This window comes from Equus caballus, chromosome 3, assembly GCF_041296265.1.
Source record: "Equus caballus isolate H_3958 breed thoroughbred chromosome 3, TB-T2T, whole genome shotgun sequence".
NCBI lineage: Eukaryota > Metazoa > Chordata > Mammalia > Perissodactyla > Equidae > Equus > Equus caballus.
The window spans coordinates 15,774,450-15,795,000 of NC_091686.1; the positions used below are offsets into that span (position 1 = coordinate 15,774,450).

Below are 20,551 nucleotides of genomic sequence, written 5' to 3' on the forward strand. Positions count from 1 at the left end.
AATGGAAGAATACAATATGTGGCCTTTTGAGCCTGGCTTCTTTCACTGAGCATAAATGCGTTTGAAATTCACCCATGTTATGTGTATTAATAGTTTATTCTTTTGATTGGATCTATCACAGTTTATTTATCTCTTCCCTAGTTGATGAATATTTTAGGTTGTTTTCAGTCTTTAGGTTTATGAATAAAGCCACTATAAATATTTGCATATAGTGTTTTGTGTGAATGTAGTTTTTATTTTACTTGGTTAAATACCTCAGAGTGGGGTTACATAGAGGTTTTCCAAATCAGTTGTAATACTTTGCACACAACCAGCAATATATGAGGATTCCATTTGGTCCATGTTCTCTCTAACTCTTGGTATTTTGGGGTTGTTTGTTTGTTTGTTTGTTACTATTCTATTACGTGTTAGTGGTTTTCATGGTGGCTTTAATTTGCATTTCCCTAATGACTAAGACTGTGAAACATCTTTTCATGTGTTTATTTGCCATCTATACAAGTTCTTTAGTGAAGTATCTTTTTAGATCTTTGGTCCGTTTTTGAATCTGACTGTTTATTTTCTAATTATTGAATTTTAAGAGGTGTTTAGATTTTCTGGAGACAAACCTTTCAACATAAATACATGATTGCAAATATTTTTTCCTGGTCTGTGACTTGTCCTTTCTTTAAGAGCAGAAGTTCTTAATATTGATGAAATACAATTTGTTGAGCTTTTTTCCTTTATGGTTTGGGCTAAAAAAAGTCTTTGTCTGACCCAATGTCAGAAGGGTTTTCTTCTTGACATTTCACAGTTTTGGTCATACATTCAAGTCTTTATTTTGAGTTAATTTTTGTATAAGGATGAAGGATGAATTAAGCTTCTTTTTTTGCATATGTCTGTTTGCACATAAATGGAGGTCTTGATCTTGTTATTTTTGCTCTCATTTTTATTCACTCATTTGAAAATATTTATCATTTAATTTAATTGTTACTAACATTTCATTTTCCTTTTTTTTCTTTTATTTTTCTTCATCTTTGTTTCTTCTTCTTCTATTGAAATTGCGAGTATTTGGCCATTTTGATCCATAAAAAACAGAAATTTTTCAGGTGGTAGGTCTCTTCTTATCAAATCGATGTTTAAACACTTCTTCATATATGCTATAAATTAATTTTTATTTTCTTTTCCTTAACGTTCTTATTTGCCTCAGAGTTCTCATTCTAAAACAGAAATATGGTTTTAGTACTTAACAAATATTAAAACTTGAAGACATACATTTTCAATGAATGTATGAGAATTAAGTCTATGAGAAACTATCCTTCAGTTGGACAACACTACCTAGTCTTTTCTGCCCATAAATCATTAGAAGATGAAGTCACTGAGCATCTATAGGTCCAGGCCTCATGGAGAAGCAATTTGAAATTAGCTTTCAAATGCCCCCTTTTTAGCAATTTGTAAAAACGAACAATATCTTCTGAAAATGCAAGGTTGAATAATCAAATTTGTTCTGCAAGAGAAACAAAAAGGAAAAGATTTAAATATTTTGATGTTAAAGTCCCACGTGGTCCTTTGTTTTAGTGGAGGAAAAAAAAGCTGGATTTCCTTATAATGGTGCCAAATTGAAATACTCAATTGAATATTTGAATTGAAATATTCAATCCAAAATATTGCTATGTCACTATTATATTGAGACCTGGCCCGTAACATCCCCCAACCACCCTTAAGATTCCTGTCTTGGTAAGAGTATTTTGAACTCAAAAAAAAAAAAAAAAAGATCCTTAGATTTTAGTCTAATCCCTGAAAATATATAATGGCAATATCCCTAATCAGGGATTCTATAGCATCTCCTTGAATACCACCAGTAATGGGAAGCTTATTATTTTCGAAAGACATAAATTCTGTCGTCCTTCCTTACACTGAGAATAATAATTTTTATTATCACTCTCAACCACAAACCCACACAGAGGAAGCCTACCCTCATCCCACAGGATGATTTTGGGGATTGTTGTCAGCTCTAAATATACCCAGAGAAGTTTAACTTTAGCCCTTATCTTTGTGAAATGATTTTAAAATTCTTTATCACTCAGATAGATGCTGATTTGTTAGTGCTTTCTGACAACTAGGGTTTTCATATCTGGAAACCATTTTACAGTTGTGGTGTGACCAGAGCAGAGAGAAATCTATTATCTCCCCCTTTATTCTTTTGAACAAATAAAGGACAGTACTTGGAAAATAAAAAGATTATATGGAGGAGCCAGCCCTGTGGTGTAGTGGTTAAGTCTGGAGCGCTCCACTTTAGCAGCCCAGGTTCATGGGCTCAGATCTTGGGCATGGATCTATACCACTCATCGGCCATGCTGTGGCAGCAACCCACATATAAAGTGGAGGAAGATTGGTGCAGATGTTAGCTCAGGGCTAACCTTCCTCAGCAAAAAAAAAGATTATATGGAAAGGATATTAATGCCATACTGACAGCTCCGTGAAGTTTGGCTAGGATAACGTCTGAGGGAAACTCTAGTCAGAACTTCTGTCTGCTCAACATGCTTATCTCATCCTCTTCTTGTACCTCTTTTCTCTAAGAAATCCATTCCTATGGTACAATTAGGGCTACCCCTCTTCTCGTCCTCTGTGTGACTTAGGCTTGTCGAACGATCATAGTCTTACCCTTGCCCAACTGGGTTGGTTTAGGGATTGCCATGGACTCTGAGCCGGCCCAATCTTCTCTTGGATTTTGCTAGATCCATCAAGGAAGAGGTGTTCTTTTTGTTCTCTGGTATTATGGACTTGAAGCGTTATGTAAATCTGAAGCTGTTGCAGGCTGTGATGGCTAATTTTATGTGTCAACTGGGCACGATCATGGTGCCCAGATATTTGATCAAACCTTATTCTAGATGTTTCTGTGAAGGTATTTTTTTGATAAGATTCATTCAAATCAGTAAACTTTGAGTAAAGCAGATTACCCTCCATAATGTGGGTGGGCCTCATCCAATCAGTTGAAGGCTTTAATAGAAAAATAGTGATATTGCTGGAAGAAAAGGGAATTTTGCCAACAGACTGCCTTTGGATTTAAACTGCAACTTTTACCTGGGTCTCCAGCCTGCTGGCTTACCCTGCAGGTTTTCCTGTTGGTTCTGTTTCTCTGGACTGCTCTGACTACAGAGGCCATCATTTCCTCCACATGGAGAAATAATATGAAGTTGATGGACATTTAATTTGCTTTGGATACCACTGACCACTCTTGTGAATAAAGAAACCCAGGTATTTTTCTGTATTTGGATGACATCCCTGGGTACCTTCTTAGAGGTAGTATGACTGCTCTTCTGACAACTTGGCTCACCATATGCATCACCAAATTAATTTTCCAAAGAAGTATACATTTTACACTTCTGCCATCAAAACGTTAAAAGCGTTTGTTTCTCTGAATTCTTGTCAGTGCTAGTATTATAATTTTAACTGTTTTTATTTGTTTTGATCTTGGTTTCATTGAAATATAGTAGTTTAAATGCTACCTGAGTTCAGTGTCTATTTATTTGATTACTAGTTGGTGGCGATATATACACGATATATACATGATTCTTCTACTAGTCAGTTGCATTTATCCTTTTACTTATTTATCCATTGGTACCTTATTGATTTATATGAGCCATACAAATATTACAGATAAATTCGTTTATCTGCTGTATTTCACGCAAGTATTCCCTTCGCTCTCTCTTTTGCCTTTCTCGTTCCGTTCTCGCTGTTGCCACTGCTTGAAATACTCTCACAGCAGATGGCTGGGTGATTAGCTGCTTACTCTAGTCTGGGCTTTACTCAAATATCACCTTTTCGCTGAGGCATTCCTTGGCCAGACTATCTACAATTTACGTACCTTCTCTTGCACCTGATAATTCCTTTCCACTTTCTCTGGTTTCTTCTCTTTTTTTTTTGTCTCCTTACCACTTACCACTATACAAGTACATAGAACGTTGGCTATAACCATATATATATTTACTGATTTGTCATGTTTCCTGTCTACCCCTCCCACCACCAGAATGATAAAGCAGAATACTTTTGCTAAATATTAATCAGACCTGATTCTCTTATATTTTCTGTCCCATTCTATTCTACTTTTAAAAAGCTGCCAGAAAGTTTTGTGCTTCTAGCCTCAAGATTATTTACCCTGTAGAAAGCAGACATAGCCTGAAGTCAAATAGCTTTTCAGACTGTTTTATAAAAGATGAAACCCAAGGAAACAAATAACAGCAGTGAGAGGGGAGACATTGATTGTTCAACTCCACTCTCAGCTAAGACAAAAAGGGGTGACGTCCATCTGACTGAGCTGACCCACAGGTCACCCTTTGGGATAACTGCAAGGAATTGGTGTATGTCACAGGAAACGGGGTATAGGGTGAGTAAGGAAGTGAGACCCTAGACATTAGATATTCTCTATACTCTCAGGAGTCAAGCTCAGAAATTCCTCAGACCACTGTGGCTTGCACAAACAAGATGTCTGCTTCAAATACGTTGAAAAGGAGATTAAAGACTCTTCCTCCATTTTCCAGAAGGTTCCTAGATTCCAGTGCAACCCTGAATAGGAAACTCAAAGGTGATCATGGCTGGGGTGCAATGCAATTCCTCCAGTTTTGGCAGAATGGGCATGTCCCATGGAGATTTAAAAGAAAGAAAAAGAGTGATGTTTTCTGCAGTACTCAGATTGTGGTCTGAGATACAAAACCTGTACGCTTTCTCAGTCTGAGAGTTGGTTGTCACAGCTCAGCCCACCCTTAGGCTGAATGCATTGAATCAAAGCGATGGAGTTTGCTTGGTATGTGCCCCAGGTAGGATGCTCTGCCTGCTGGCAGCTGACCTGAGAGGAACTTTCCATCCAAATGTGGCAGGCTGGACTGCAGACCAGAAGGAAATATTTTAAGGGGATATAAACCCAGGCAAGCAGCTAATGCTGATTTCCAAGAAACCGCATTTGGGGTCTCCTTCTGGCAGGATGGATATCAAGCCCTGCTCAATAGTAATGGCCAGAGGAGTCTCAGACCTACAGCTGCTTGTCTTTCACTTCGCCATTTACTTATTGGGGAGTCCTGTGGGTTAGGAAATGATTCAACTCAGTGGCTCTAACAGTCACTCTGTCAGTCAAATGCTGGGGACATGGATCCCCCATCCATGTGATCTTTACCTCACGTGGAAGGGGATGGTCTTCAGTGGGATAACATTCACTCTGCTTCTGTGTGCACATGAGGTATGTTTTACCTCACACCTTTTGGAATAGCTCAGAACCTTGTTACACAAATTATGGTCTGTAGAGCAGAAGCATCCTCATCACCTAGGAACTTGTTAATACATATACTCTCAGGTTCCATTCCAGACCTCCTGAGTCACTTTTCAACAAGATCCCCGGTGGATTTGCAAGCACATTAAAATTTGAGATGTGCTGGCCTAGACCAGTCACCCAAGTTTTCTCAGCCCTCATTACACTTACATGGAATCACAGGGGTGAGGAATTGCCCCTGAGGCATTACCCCTGGGTGCACAATTTAAGGGAGCACCAAAACCTCAATTATCAAGATAAATAAAATTTCATGAAAAATTTTTTAGAAAATCAACATTAATGCAAAAAATACATGATGAAGAAAATATCAACTTTTTAAATAAAGGCAGTATCAATATTACTAATTTTTCCTTTTTCTTCTGTCTCCAAGATTGCTGGATAAGGCGCTGCTTAAGAACATATACATGTGTAAATTCCATCTGATTCTGAATCAGTTGGTCTGGGATGAAGGCAAGACATTATCAAGAACAACGAGTGCAGTGAAGCCAGGGGCACATTTTGTTTATTTTTTATCATGGAACATGTCAAACAAAAGCAGAAAGAAGAGTATAAGGAGCCCATACATATCTATCAGACAGCTTCAACAATTACCGATGCGTGGACAACCTTATTCCATCCATATGCCCCACCATTCCTCACCCCTTAGCCCCAATTCATACGAGATAAATTTCAGACATTATTATACATATATATATTTCAGTATGTATTGCTAAAGAAAAAAACCTTTTTCAAAAATCTAATCGCAAAAGCAATAATGTCAAATTATTATCAAATATCATATAATATCAAATATCCGATCGGTATTCAACTTTCTTTGAGTGACTCACGGCTTTAATACGTTTTATTTGCTTGAATAAAGATTCACATAAGGTTGACTAAAGATCCAAGAGATGGTTTGGTTCATATGTCACCTAAGTCTTTGTTCATCTCCAGGTTCCCCCTCCATCACTTTTTCTTACTATTTGGATTTGAGCAATCAAGTCGTTTGTCTTATCAAGTTTCCTGTCAAGTTGAAGGCCTGTGTCAGTACTTAATCACCATCTCAACATCGCCAGTAGAACTTAATCCACATGAAAGCAAAAGAAGAACGGACACAACGGCCGGTAACTCTGGGGCTCAGTTTTCCTAGAACTGGGAGTTAAGTCACAAGCAAGAGAGCCCTATTTTCTCTCTAGATCCTCTTCTTGGTCCTGTGATTTTTGAAGCAAGTTAACTTACCTTCTAGGACCTCAGCTCTCTCATGCATAAGTGGGCTGGCTGGACACCATCAATGTTGCCCAAACTCCCAGGGTACACCTGAATACAACACCTTTCTCCTCGTACCCTCTGCCCAATCAGCATATTTGAGTAACAGATGGATTACTTATGTAGTATATATTTATCTTTAAGCAGCGCTCTCTCTCTTTCTCTCTCTCTCTCTTATTTTTTTTTGTGAGGAAGATTGACCCTGAGCTAACATCTGTTGCCAGTCCTCTTCCTTTGCTTGAGGAAGATTGTCACTGAGCTAACATCTGTGCCAATCTTCCTCCACTTTATGTGGGACGTCACCACAATGTGGCTTGATGAGTGGTGCTAGGTCTGCACCCAGGATCCAAACCTGGGAACCTCAGGTCGCTGAAGCAGAGCACACAAATTTAACCAATATGCCACCAGGCCAACCCCTAAGTAGCTCATTTTTATTTAAACAGATATAGTTTTAAAGATTTCTGACCTCAATTCCAACATGAGGGGCTGGAGGATTTCCCCACCAACAAGCAATTCTTTGACACCAGCTGTGTCCTACTCAATTCTGACACCATTCTGACCTGGTTAAAGGCTCAGTCCTACAACACTGCTCCCCCTGCCTGCTCCCAGGTTGTCACCTATGCTTCTGACTGACTGCCTATATCTCATAGGTTCCAACTACCCTTGGGTTCGACTAATATGCTAGCAGGGCTCACAGATGTCAGAGAAACATTTTACTTACTAGATTGCTGGTTTATTATAAAAGGATATAACTCAGGAACAGACAGATGGAAGGGATGCACAGGATGAGATGTCAGGAAGGGTCGTGGAGATTTCGTGCTCTGCAGGTGCACCACTCTCCTCAAATCTCCCTGTGTTCACAACCTGGAAGCTCTCCGAACCCTGTCCTTTCGGTTTTTTCGGAGGCCTCATTACACAGCTACGATTAATTAAATCATTGGCCACTCGTGGTTGATTCAACCTCCAGCCCCTCTCCCCTCCCCAGAGGTCAACAACCAGCCCCATCCTTAGGTGCAGTCCAAAAGTCACCATGTTGTTATAACAAAAGACACCTTCATGCTCTTAACACTTAAGAAATTCCGAGAGTTTTAGAAGCTCTGCCAGAAAGGGGATGAAGACCAAATATATACATGTATTTCTTATTATAAATCACAATATCACAATTTTAAAAGGAAACATCGTATGACTGCTACTAGTGGAAAACTCTCCATGGTATGGAAGGTAACTGCACAGATAAATGGACGGAAAGAAAATCATTTTCTTAAATTCTAGCTAGACATTTGCTGCTGAAGACTTTAATCTTGAGGTCTCAACTCCCTTTTCAAAAAGGGAGTTTATAAAGCTTAGATATACAACCCCAAAGTAGGCCTTACCCCATCAGAACGAACAATACAAATTTTACCACCATCTCTAATGGGCCAACAATTATTTATTGAACACCTACAACATGCCAGGCTCTATTCTAGGCTCTGGGATGCATAGTGAAAAAGACAAAGTCTTTGCTCCCTATGAGGCTTACATTTGAGAGAGTCAACATTTACTGAAAACAAACAAAGCAAGCATTGGAAAGAGAAAAAAAAATCAGAAAGTGATAGGTACAGTAGCCCTCCTTATCCGTGGTTTCACTTTCGAGGATTCCCTTACTTGTCAACAGCGGTCCAAAAGTATTAAATGGAAAATTACAGAAATAAACAATTCATAAATTTTAAATTGCCTGCCATTCTGAGTAGCATAATGATATCTCACACCATCGTGCTCCATCCCACCCAGGATGTGAATCATCCCTTCGTCCAGCATACCCACACTGTCTTCCTACCGGACTGTTAGGCACTTAGCAGCCTTCTCAGTTATCAGATCAACTGCGGCGTATCGCAGTGCTTGTGTTCAAGTAACCCTTATCGTACTTAATAACGGTCCCAAAGTGCAAGAGTAGCAATGCTGGCAATTCGGATATGCCCAAAGAGAAGCTGTAAAGATCTTCCTTGAAGCGAAAAGGTGAAAGTTTCCGGTTAAAAGAAAAAAATCATATACCAACGTTGCGAAGATCTACGCAAGAAGGAATCTTTCATTTGTGAAATTGTGAAGAAAGAAAAAGAAATTTGTGCTAGTTTTGTTATCACACTTCAAATACATGTGCATAGGGTTTGGTGCTCTCCATGAATTCAGGCATCCACTGGGGGTCTTGGAATGCATCTCCCATGGTAAGGGGGGACTACTGTACTCTTGTTTAAAAAAACTACTCGTGACACTTGTTAAAGACAGTAAGGCACGCGTTATTCAAATGGGGCTACCACAATGAGGTTTTCAAGTAGAGGAGAGAGATTGGATTCCAACTGTTGCTAAACACAGCCCAGGTTCATTTACCCACTGCACAAGAGGGGGCCAGAAACTGGTTGCCGAGCTTGTGGCAAGGAAAGGGGTTTTACTTAGGATGATATCAGCCAGGAGACAGGAGTAAGCCCTCAGATCCATCTCCCTGAGAGACAGGAGGAAAGGGGTTTTAAAGGTTGTGAGGAATGGATTACATGCAGGGAGATAGGTGGCAAGATAAGGGAATCTGCAGGTGAATGTCCTTGGTTGTCTGCTTCTGTGATGGATGGTGGATTCCAGCAGCAGGAAGCCAAGGAGTTGGGGTCTTGGAATCTCTAGTTTCTTGATATGCTCTGGACATCAGTTTTCCTTCCATAAACTTTAAGTACCTGTCATTAGTTAAGACTTCAGTGTGAGGCCACCTGGGTTTTAACTATTTGTGACTTCTAGGTGTGTTGTGAGAGTGGAGGTTGGTGCTCTAATCAAGGGGAGGTCAGTGTTCTAATCACAACACTAGTTTCATGCGTTATGTGAAGCTTAGGGAATACAAAGATTAAAGAAACAGATACATCTGAATGTAACTAAAGAAGCAGGGAAAGGGGAGGGGTGCTTTTGGTTTTAACCCCACATACCCTGCAGTTAATGTAGGGGAAGCGATATGAGGGTGAGTATGACAGGGTCAACAAGGACAAGTGGGGATTTATAATTCAAGGAGCAGATAGGGGTCAGTGGAAAGAAAATTAAAAGGAAACCTCAGAGGTAAGGGGATTCTTGCTACCTACTCTATAGAATTCTTGCTGAGGGCAGACCAGGGTGATTAAGATATGAGGGTAGTCTTGGGGCTGGCCTGGTGGCACAGCAGTCAAGTTCATGTGCTCTGCTTCATTGGCCCAGGGTTCGCCGGTTCAGATCCCGGGTGCAGACCTATGCGCCACTTATCAAGCCATGCTGTGGCAGGTGTCTTACATATAAAGTAGAGGAAGATGGGCACAGATGTTAGCTCAAGGCCAATCTTCCTCAGCAAAAAGAGGAGGATTGGTGGTGGATGTTAGCTCAGAGCTAATCTTCCTCAAAAAAAAAAAAAAAAGATACGAGGATAGATGCCAAAGGTGGAGAATTTTCTCTCAACTGACTTAGCAGGATTTTTGCTCAAACTGGATTCTATGAAGACAGAGAGGGAAGGCTAAGTGTGGGCCTAGTAGAACTGAGGACTCAGAGGAGCCTGATTAAAGTTTGCCAAAGGAGGCAGTCTTTGTCACTCTGCAAATGGCAAAGAGGCAATATGGTGGACAGGGAATAGGAGGCTGGCTTAGCTGAGTGGTCAGGGAATGAACCATCTTAGGGGAAAGTGGATTCCAGAGGGAGGGAGGGGGCTGGCCCAGGGGCATAGCTGTTATGTTCACAGGCTCCATTTTGGCGACCCAGGCTTCGTAGGTTTGGAGCCTGGGCATGGACCTATGCATGGTGCATCAAGCCACGCTGTGGGGGCGTCCCACATAGAAGAGCTGGAATGACCTATGACTAGGATACCCAACTATGTACTGGGGTTTTGGGGAAGAAATAAAAAAAAAAGAAAGAGGAAGATTGGCAACAGATGTTAGCTCAGGGCCAGTTTTCCTCACAGACACACACATACACACACACACACAAAGCCTACAGACGGAGGGAAAATTATGTGCAGATTATCTGCTTAGTAATTTAAAAGGGAACACTTTTTGTCCTTTAAAATGTGTTGTTATTCAATGTCACTTAAACCCACTTCTCCCAACCACCAGAGATGCAGATACGCTCATTCCACACTTGGAAAACAATGGGCTTCCTGCGTCAGAGTCTTCATAGCCTAGGCCCAGGAGTCACTATTTCCATGCTGGTGAGGAGACTGCAGGGAAGTTGAGAGGCTGTGCTGGAAAACTGCTGGGGCCAAAAGCTTTACACAACAAGATGCAGTATCCATCCCTCAGCGGCCATTTCAGTCCACTCTGGGCTACTGGAACAAAGTCTTCAAAACAGAAGCAAAGGGTCAGTTAAATTCGCTTTTGGATCTGAGGTTATCTTCTGAATCATTTGCAGATGCTAGAAAGATCCAGTTACAGTAGGAACAAGCCCAAATAACAGCCAAAACAACAATAAAATCATTCATTTGTGCAGCAAGCTATATATTTAGTTATTTTCCTGTTCTAGGTCAATCTTTTCTGGGATTCTTGGAGGCATGCCAGACAGAGATCACATGTCCCCACTGTACAGAAACAGAAAATGAGACCCACAGAAATTAAGTGAACTTTCAGGACTAGCAAATCACGCAGACCATCTGAAGGCACTTCAGCAATCCGCTCAGTGCATTGGGCCCCAGTTTGATTTGAGTGTGTGTTGCGTGAATATCCAGGGAAGAATTTCCCATCATGTCAAGTCTAAATCCAAAGCATTATAATGGTACCATCAAAGCATGCAGCTGGGGAATGAAGGAAGACACTCAGCTAATTCTCTTCCACATTTCCAGTAGTTCAAGATGCTGTAACACCTAGAACATGAAATGAAGAATTTATTCCCCTTTATCCATCCAATCCTATATTCCTGCCCTTAATATTTGCTCTGCGCCTATTTTGTGCTGGGAATCCAAAGTGAAAAAAAAAGAAAAGGAGAGTGCCCCATGGGAGGGCTGATCTAGTGTGCTAGGTCAGCCTTATCCAACTGACCACCTCTTCACCAATTCACAAGAGAAAGTAATTTGAAAATTATAATTCCAAGCAGTGTTATTTTGTTCGTATCCCAGTTAGTGTTTTTTAAAAAAAAGAGGGAGAAAATTACCATAGCATAAAATAATTTCCAATTTCCTGAGTGCTAAATGAAGTAAAAATTGTGGTTAAATTAAACTCATCAGAGTTGTTATATAAAAAATGAAGTATTCTAATGAAATGATATGTCTTCAAATCTAAATATTTTCAGAAAATTATGTCTATAAAAAAAGGAGCACCATTGTTTGAACAAATGAGCAAAAACGTATCAAATATCAAATTCCTTAGATTAGAAATGTCAAAGTTTGTGCAGTTCTTGACAAGCTCATCCCAATTTCAAATACCATTTGATACAGTTTCTATCCACTTAAATACAACTCGGAATCATGTGAATTTGTTTATTGTCTTCTAATAAAACATTTAAAAGCTATTTTCCCTGTTGCTTTGCCAATGTTATCTATATATTCTGGTGCAGGGGAAGAAGAACATTTTCTCTACCAGCTCTAGGTTCTTCTGGCTGGGCTGCAAATTAAATTGACAAGAGACAGAATAACAGGAGAAAATCAAACAGAGCTTTAAAACATGCATACGTGGGAGAGACTCAGGCGAACTGAGCAACTCTTTAAAATGGCAGAGGCTCTCATCTTAAATACCATCTTCAGCTAAAGACAAAGGAGGATGTTGGGCTTGGGGGCAGTCAGTTATGGGAGATGACCAGAAAAGCACAGTAAACAAGAGGTTATTATGCAGATTTAGGTCTAGGTCCGTGCCTTCCACACTGACAAGAGTTTCTAGAGAGAAGGTCATCCCTCCTTCTTCCAGGTACAGAGAGGGAGACACGTTTACAGATGGAGATTTCCCTTACAAATGTAAAAGTCTCTTACCAAGGGTTAAATTCTGCGTTTTCAGAGCTTCTCCAATGTCTGCAGTTTTTAAAAGTAACCAGCCCAAGATAACCCTCATTCCAAAGAGACACATTTTGGGGTGGCTAATTCTGATCCCCGACACTAATCAAACATAAGTGAATTCATTGATCAGATAATCAGTCTTATTTTTTTTAAAGTTATTTCTTTATTTCTTTGTGGTGGTAGGAAACTGTTGATCAGTTCCCTGCCTGAACTAAACCAACAGGTGCTAAAAGTTATGTTCTCCTGTTGGCTCAGGAGAGAGATGAGAGAATGAATTGGTTTTGAAGAGGAGAAGGGAGGCATGAGATGGCAAGTTTTTCCCTTCCATTGTTCTGGAAGCTGGGATTGGGAAGAGAATACAGACACTACCAATATAATTGCTACCTTTATCTTAAGTGTTTGCCCTGTTCTAGGAACTTCTAGTGGCTGTAGTAACATGAGCTCATTTATTCTTCACTATCTCTGACAATGTAGGAAGTATTATTTGCTTTGCATTTTTGTGGAAAATGAAATCCAGTGAGGCCATGATACCTGTCCAAAGTCGCGCAGCTAGCAAGCATTGGAGCCAGGCTTTACACAAAAGGGTGGATCAAATGCCACACCCAACAAGGGGTACATTGCTTTTACTTTTGAACTGAAGACTTGAGCTCTGCGCAGGATGAGTCTTAGACTGGTGTTGCCTCTGAGAGCCTCTGAGAGATGACCAAGTCATGAGGATCAGTAGATTGAAATGACAAAGAACTATAAAATCATGTTTAAAATGAATAAAAACACCTGGAATGAAGAACGTCCTTTTAAGAAGATGGCAGCCTCCGATCATAAAAAATAATTAGATGAGTTAGTCTGCAAGATGAAAGTTCCGTTCTTCTTCCAAGCTGTTGGGGCCTAACAGAGGCTCCTGACATTGACGTTTGTCTTTTTTACACAATTTTAATCCCATGAAGAGGAGGAAATATCAAACTTCTCTGTGAAACATAATACAAACAGCAATAAAATGCCTAATCAGTTTCTTTTATATTTGATTTTAAACATTCCTATTGTAGAAAGATGCAAACCCCAGTGGAAATAATTCACAATCCTGTCCCGTGTGTGGCTTTTGGTCTTGGAAGGCACGCTGGGCAATCAGATATGACTAGATCCTGTAGCTCAGCTCTGTGGTGAATGGAATAATAAACTGAAATCCATGGAGGCTGGGGAGTGTCCATCCCAAATTCTTAACTGCCAATGTCTCCACTGAATCACTGAGTACGAAAAATATTATTGTGTTGGCTCTTTAGGTTTAAGGGATAAATCCCTTGACCAAGTTGGGAGAAATGAGATCTATTCCCACCCAGCTTTGACAATCATTTCCTGTGTGTGCTTCGGAGAGATGCTTGATCTCTCTGGTCTACCATTTCTCTGAGTGTAATGTGGAAATTGTAGCACATGCTTTGCCTTCTCACAGGCATGAGATCAGTGTTTCATATCTAGCACATACTCTCCCACGTAGTATGAGTTCAAAAGAGCCTTGTTAATTGGAGAAAAGAATTAGTGAATTAATTAATATTCCCTTCTTATTTTTCAAAGCATTTGACATACATGGATAAGGTTTACACTTACTAATTATCCTTATTAACGAAACTAAAGTCAGCATTACTTTTCAACACCAGAGGGACTTACTTCACCATCGAAATCCTCCTTTAAAGTTGGGAGAGAGCAGTGAAACCCAATTAGAATCACAGTCACTCCTGAGACTTCAACCACCATCTGATGAGTCCTGCTCTACACGCCCAGCCCTACTTCTTCAGTGAGCTAGCGGCACATCCCTATTTCTGATTACCTACTTGACAGCTCCATCTAGCTGTCACACAAGCACCTCCAATTTACCAGTCCAATCCAATGTTAATTTAACTTCTTTCCCCCAAACCCACTTTCCCTTTTGGATTCACAACCCCTGGTACCAAGATCACAATGCACTCAATTTCTCAGGTACGGAAGCTTAAAAGAACACTGGCATTCTCTAATTGGTCATCAAATCCTGATCAGTCTGCCTTATGGGTGCACCATGATTCATTCAAGAAGTATCGACTGTGTACCTACTATGTTTCAGGCACATGCTGACATACAACACTGACACACAACAACAAGAACTGGACAAACAACAAGAAAAAAAGATTCTTGCCCTCTTGGAGCTTACATTTTGCTGGGGTCATCAGACCCACCAACACGAAAAGCAAAGTAAGTCTGAAGAGTTGTAATCGATACAAAGGAAATCAACAAAGGGTGACCTACTTTAGATGGAGAAGGGGGCACATTTTGTCTCTCTGAGGAACTGATGGATGACAGATGTGATTGGGGCATAGTGCACTGAAAGGAGAATGGAATAAGATGAAGTTGGAGAGGTTTGTAGGGCCCTGGTCATGTAAAGCAATAAAGTAAGGGAATTGGAATTTATTTGAAGACTTCGGGAAGCCTGTGAAGAGGTTTCACTTAAGGAGTCATGTAATCTGAGTCGTGTGTTAATATCCCTCTGGTGTAATCTGAGTCGTGTGTTGATATCCCTCTGGTTTCTTTGGGGAGAAGAGGTTGGGAGGTGGAGAATGGCTGAGAGGCTGTTTCAGTCTTCCAGGTCGGAGATGATGATGGTCCAGACCAGGCTGATGGCCGTGTGGAAGCAGCCATCTTTGCCCTTTTCCATCCCCAATTTACTGAATTATTTTAAGTTCTCATTCTATCTTACTTTTATTCTCCTAAAAACCCTCCTGGTATACCTCTAGGTTTAGATGCTCCTAATCTGGCCTCCGCACTGCTTGCCAGATAGATTTGTCCACTTTCCTTCACAGAGATCCCAATTCACTCCCTAACGCCCCACCCATTGTCGCACAAAGGCTCTCAAAAAGAGGTGAAGGATGTGGCACCATTACCCAGGAGCAATTTCAAATACTCCTGACCAGGTCCCACCTGACATACAGAGTCATATTCTCTGGGCATACATTCTCAAGTATGAATGTATACTTTTAATAAGTTTCTCCAAATGATGTGAATAATCTGCTCCCATATCTTCCCCATCATCCCCTGGAAGACAGGGCTATAAGACACAATTTACCTAAACACAAGATCTGTCCAGAACTGCTGCAATTGGCCTACCCTCCATTTACGGTCAACATCTCACCATCTCCTGTTATATCTTTCATTTATTTTGTTCCCTCAACCTTGAAGGAGAGGAAATACCTTGTTGCATTGTCTGGGGAGGTGGGTAAGCATAGAGGTAAATAGACAATTATAAAACAACAGGACAGATATTTTGGAACAGAGTTGGGAAGACTGAAAGTTGTCAAGGAAAGTAGTAAGATTCATTCTGTACCCTTAAGTAACTAGCACAGGGTCTAGAAAGCTAGATTTTGGTGAGCGAATGAATGGATGAATGAAGGATGAATGTAAACAATACCCACTACTCTAGGACAAGAAGAACAGAGCTGCGCTCCTCCTCCTGTTGAATTGGTGTCATAAAGTAGTGATTACTTTATATCGAAATAAGGGAGGACCCCTTAAACTAAGATCGCTTTTAAGGCAATATGTTCCCAATGAAGAAGGACTCCACTACTCAGGAAAGACATTTTATTTCCAAGCTTCTAAGAGGGTGCTACAAACAATAGAGGTTTAAAGTAAAAAAGAGAAGATAAAAAGAAAAATAAGTATTTTTAACTATTGAAGACAGGCTTTTTTCTTTTTTTTAAACTTAAACATAAGAATGTGAAAATGTAGTTGTCAAATCTAATCCAAATACATTCCTAGAAAAAGGGCTCATCCGTGGTGATGGGGTTACTTACAGCTGGATACTTGTTTAAGTGCTATTCATATTCCTTTTGAGTGATTTCTTCATTTCAAATTCAATTGGAGATCTGTGCAAATCTAGCAAAATATTCTTTGGATTACAAAAACTATGTAAAAAATGAACAAAACCTGCAATTATGGAAGTATTGAGAGTGTGCAATCCTTCACTGAAATGAAAGATTCCAAAGTAACATTGTCCACAGAATTTATTCCACTGAAGTGTTCAATTTGTTTTCAGTGTAAAGTATAATGGAAGTGAGCACTTCATAAAAACACTTCTCTTTGTATGCATTTGACTGAGTGGTAAAAATAGCATAGCAGGATATCAAGAAATGCTTGAAACAAACTTTCACAATAAAGTTAAAAAAAAAAGATAGTCTAAAAATTGTCTGCAATGAAAGAGAAAGCGTGTGCCCTGTGTTTAGGGGCAGAGAGGGGAAACAGTTGCAGAATGACTTCTAGTGGTGTTTCCCAGAGTATTGCTGTATTTGACCTTTGGCCCAGCTGAGCAGATGAAACGTCCTTCGCAGAAGTCCCAATCCCCAGGCAGCTGGCTGGGACTGCAGGAGACTGCGGGCAGACTCCCGAAGCAAATGGCACTGACCCTCGGAATCCACCGTGGCCCCTGCCCTCATTCTGAGCTTATTGTAAAACAAAGGTTTGGAAATGAATTTCTCTTTCTTTTATCAAAGTTTAAAACGCCACATTATGTTCAGAGGAGTTAAAATTACAGGAGGAAAAACAAGTAGCTTCAACTGTCAGAGTCATTATGAGAGCCTCGGAAGATCAAAGCAAGGAAAAATAGAATAACAGGGGTGGGCTGACACCTGTATGTGGCAAATTTATACTTTTGATTCCTTACTCTCCCAACCCCTAAATGCTCAGTATGGGGCATAAAATCTACATCTGGAACTTCAGAGTTCTGAGAATTTCATTCCTTCACGGATTTGTCCGTCAGAACCACCGAATTACTGATATACAAGATAAATGCATATTATATAACAAGTTATTGCAAAATCATAGACTGACCTAGAGCTTTACCATCCTTCTTTTTCAGAAGATGTGTGCGAAGAGAAGCCAGGAAGCTAACACCGACAATGTACAAAAGCTTTACACGATGTTACAGAATCTTGTCTGAAAAGAACATTTGCAAAGCATATCTGATTTTAAATAAACAATAAAAGCAGCAGACTACAACAGATCATAAATAGGGTTATTAAAAGATCACAATTATCGTAAATTAGAAATATAAATGGGTCATTAGGAACACTCAAGTTTTTTCAATGTTAAGACTCAAACCCAGAATTAAAAAAGAATCTTTTTTTATTTCAAAGGTTGCTTCTTATATTGAAGCTCATATTAAAGCAACAGTACAATGTTCATAAAATATAAGTGTGATGCCGTAACATTTCTTACATGTCAGAATACTGATATTTGTATGTATACTAAAATAAGAACTTTAAAATTGTACAAATAGATACATTAAAAATGACATAGAAATAGGGCGCCCCTCACTGAAACAAGACAGTTATATCTGGCACGTATTAGTTTAAGATGAAAGTAGAAGCAAAAAGATTTACAAGAATCAGCGTAACAAGATTGATGTTCAAGAGACATAATTGTACATTGTATTGTACATACATTGTATGGGTTTAAGCTGGCTGAATATTATATATTTCAAGTTTAAAAATGCACTACATATAGAGTGTCCATAGTTTAAGGCGAAATTACAGCTCAGAACTGTCGTCCTTTCTAATTTTGTGGAAGCTTCTTTGACAAATTAAAAAAAAAAAAGAAAGAAAGACTTAGATGTTCATAACACATAAACAATTTCCCTTCATTGTAAGTTCACCATGAGACTTCTCCTTCACTTAAACATTTTGTATGCCAAGTGGTTTTTCTCTAGAAGTTGATAAACAACCTCAATATTTGCCTTTTTTTGTGGGAAAAGGTACTTCACAGTATTTACCACTTTGATGTCCTTGCAGTTTTATTAAATGTATCCTCTCTGTAAAACTTTGCTTGTTTTAAATGAGCCTTTCCTTGATTTAAAAAAATACCTGTTTACATATCTTCTAGATTCTTCAGAACGCCAGACACAGTTCTTAAGGCCAAATTTGTATCGTTATTGTTAAGAGTCGTCATCAAAAGTGTCTTTGGAACCATACAAGTCTGCTAGTTTCTTAAAACGAGGTCCCCAGTTCTGTAGGTAGTCATAGTCCAAGTCTGAATCTGTGGTGGCAGACTCTAAGGAGCTCAGCGACCCGGCCACCGAGCCCCTGCCTTCATAACCGTAGATTTGGATGGAGTCATAAGGAGGGGCGGTCGGGTCATTATCCGCCTCCTGTATTCTAGTGTTGATGAAGTCATCCACATCCACACTGTTGGGCGCTGGCCGGAGCCCGGGTCTAGGCATGTACTGATACTCGGGTTTTATGTCTTTGCGAGGGATAAATCCATTGATACCATCAGGATTCTGGAGGGTGGCGATATCAAAGGCTTCTGTGTCTTCTTCCCCGCCCCCTTCATCATCATAGGTAATGATGTTCTCACGGACGTCTTCTTCCTCAAAGACGATGAGTGGCTCTTTCTTTTGTCTTCTCAGGGTCACAAACAACACTACGATGACTGCAAGGAAAGAAGAAAGTAAGCACAGGTGAAGGCCGGCATTCCCGGATTCTGGAAGGTATAGAGGGGCGTCTGCTGGGCATAGAGCATGGTGTGCACAGGCTTCAGACCTGGAACCCAGCTATGAAATGAGAGCTCCACCTAGAATCCCCAAAGATGTGCAAAATGGCCCCCCACCTGGCTCGTGCTCTGCAAAATGCTGCCAGGAAAATATTATATCCAAACAAACCGGCAAGCTGGAACTATTTTGAGCTCTTTACAAATGAATCCAACACTATTTGGAAGTCATCTTCCTAAGAATTAGAAACATTCTAAATATGTTCGTCTGCAGCCTCCTAAAAGTGGCTTATGCTCATTTCTTTGTGCAAAGGAAGACAGCTGCCTCTCCAAAGTTTGGGAATGAGGACAGTCAGAAACTCTGGGTCCTAACTTTCTATAGGAGGTGATGCTTAGCTCCTGCCCAGAGGTTGGGGGTGGGGTCAACATAGACCCTTCTCTGCTTTAACAAGAAATCTTATCATAAGCATGGCTAGATTCTCTTCAGACCACCAAGTAGAAGAGCAGAAGTTTATAAAGACCCCTGAGAGACAAATCTTCTCTAGCTTATTTGAATACAGGAAAATAGCATCAGCTGAAACTCCAGATGAAGCAACTCCATCTCTTCCCTGAAAGAGGGGCTTCCACTAAGCTCAGGGCATCTAGGATGAGTGAGCAGAGTTCCTTATAAGGAAAACTCAGATGCTGCTTAATTCTTTATGGATCCCCGCACCTCCCCACAAGATGCTTTTACAACGTTCCTTTAGAACACTCTCCCACACACTTAGCAATACTGAAGAAAATGTTTGTGGCTGAATTTGGCAAGTGGACTTAGAGCCCCTCTGGGCCCACCATCACTCTGAGACGCAGGGATGAGGGCGTGTACTTGCCAGGCTGCACATGGCTCCCAGTGCTCACCAAGCAGAGTCCTTCCTCTGTGCCTTGTTCTTGACAACACTTCCCACCAGACCACTCCTTTCGCTTTCTTTGCTTGGCTGACTCTGTCTTATCTTTCATCGTGGAAACCTTTCCTGGAACCCCATCCTGACACTAAACAGGGCTATTGGCACCCACTCCATGCACCCACCTGGCCCTGTTCTTACCATCATCATAACACTTATCACCTGGTTTACACATCCGGCTCCTCTACTAGACTATGAATTTCGGAGCTCTTTCGTGTTCTGTTCCCTTTGCTTGGAATATCCATTCTAGACCCTTTCACCAGCTGGAAAACTCTTTCAGCATCTGACAAAGTATGTTACATCCTCCAGGAAGATGTCTCTGACCTTCCCAGGCAATGTCGGGCACTTGCTACTCTTGTACCCCCACCACCTTTGGTTCATGGCACAAACCATATGCCTCTGTAGTTTACCTGTTCATGCATATTTTCCTTGACAGACTATGAACTTCTCAAGTACAGAGATCTTCTATGATTCTTCTCTTTATCCCCCAGGGCTGAACATAGGGCCTGGTACCCAGATAACACTCAGTAACTATCTGTTGAACTAAGCTCACTGGCTTTTCCTCACGTAGCTGGGCCCTACTAATTCACTCAATGGAAAACTATACATTATGGAATA

At 40.4% G+C, this 20,551-nt stretch overlaps 1 protein-coding gene across 4 annotated transcripts in view; it reads right to left on the reverse strand.

Moving 5' to 3' along the window:
* Positions 1–16,168: 16,168 nt before the first annotated feature.
* Positions 16,169–20,551, reverse strand: part of CDH11 (cadherin 11) — a 147,011-nt gene continuing 142,628 nt past the window's right edge. For 3 of the 4 annotated variants that reach the window (XM_070261738.1, XM_070261739.1, XM_070261740.1), the window contains one exon: positions 17,613–18,935. In XM_070261738.1, the coding sequence (XP_070117839.1) occupies positions 18,439–18,935 (497 nt within the window). In that variant the 3' untranslated portion in view covers positions 17,613–18,438. Of the gene's footprint in view, positions 18,936–20,551 lie in introns of all 4 variants that reach the window. The other variant, NM_001143950.3, reaches the window with a different exon arrangement.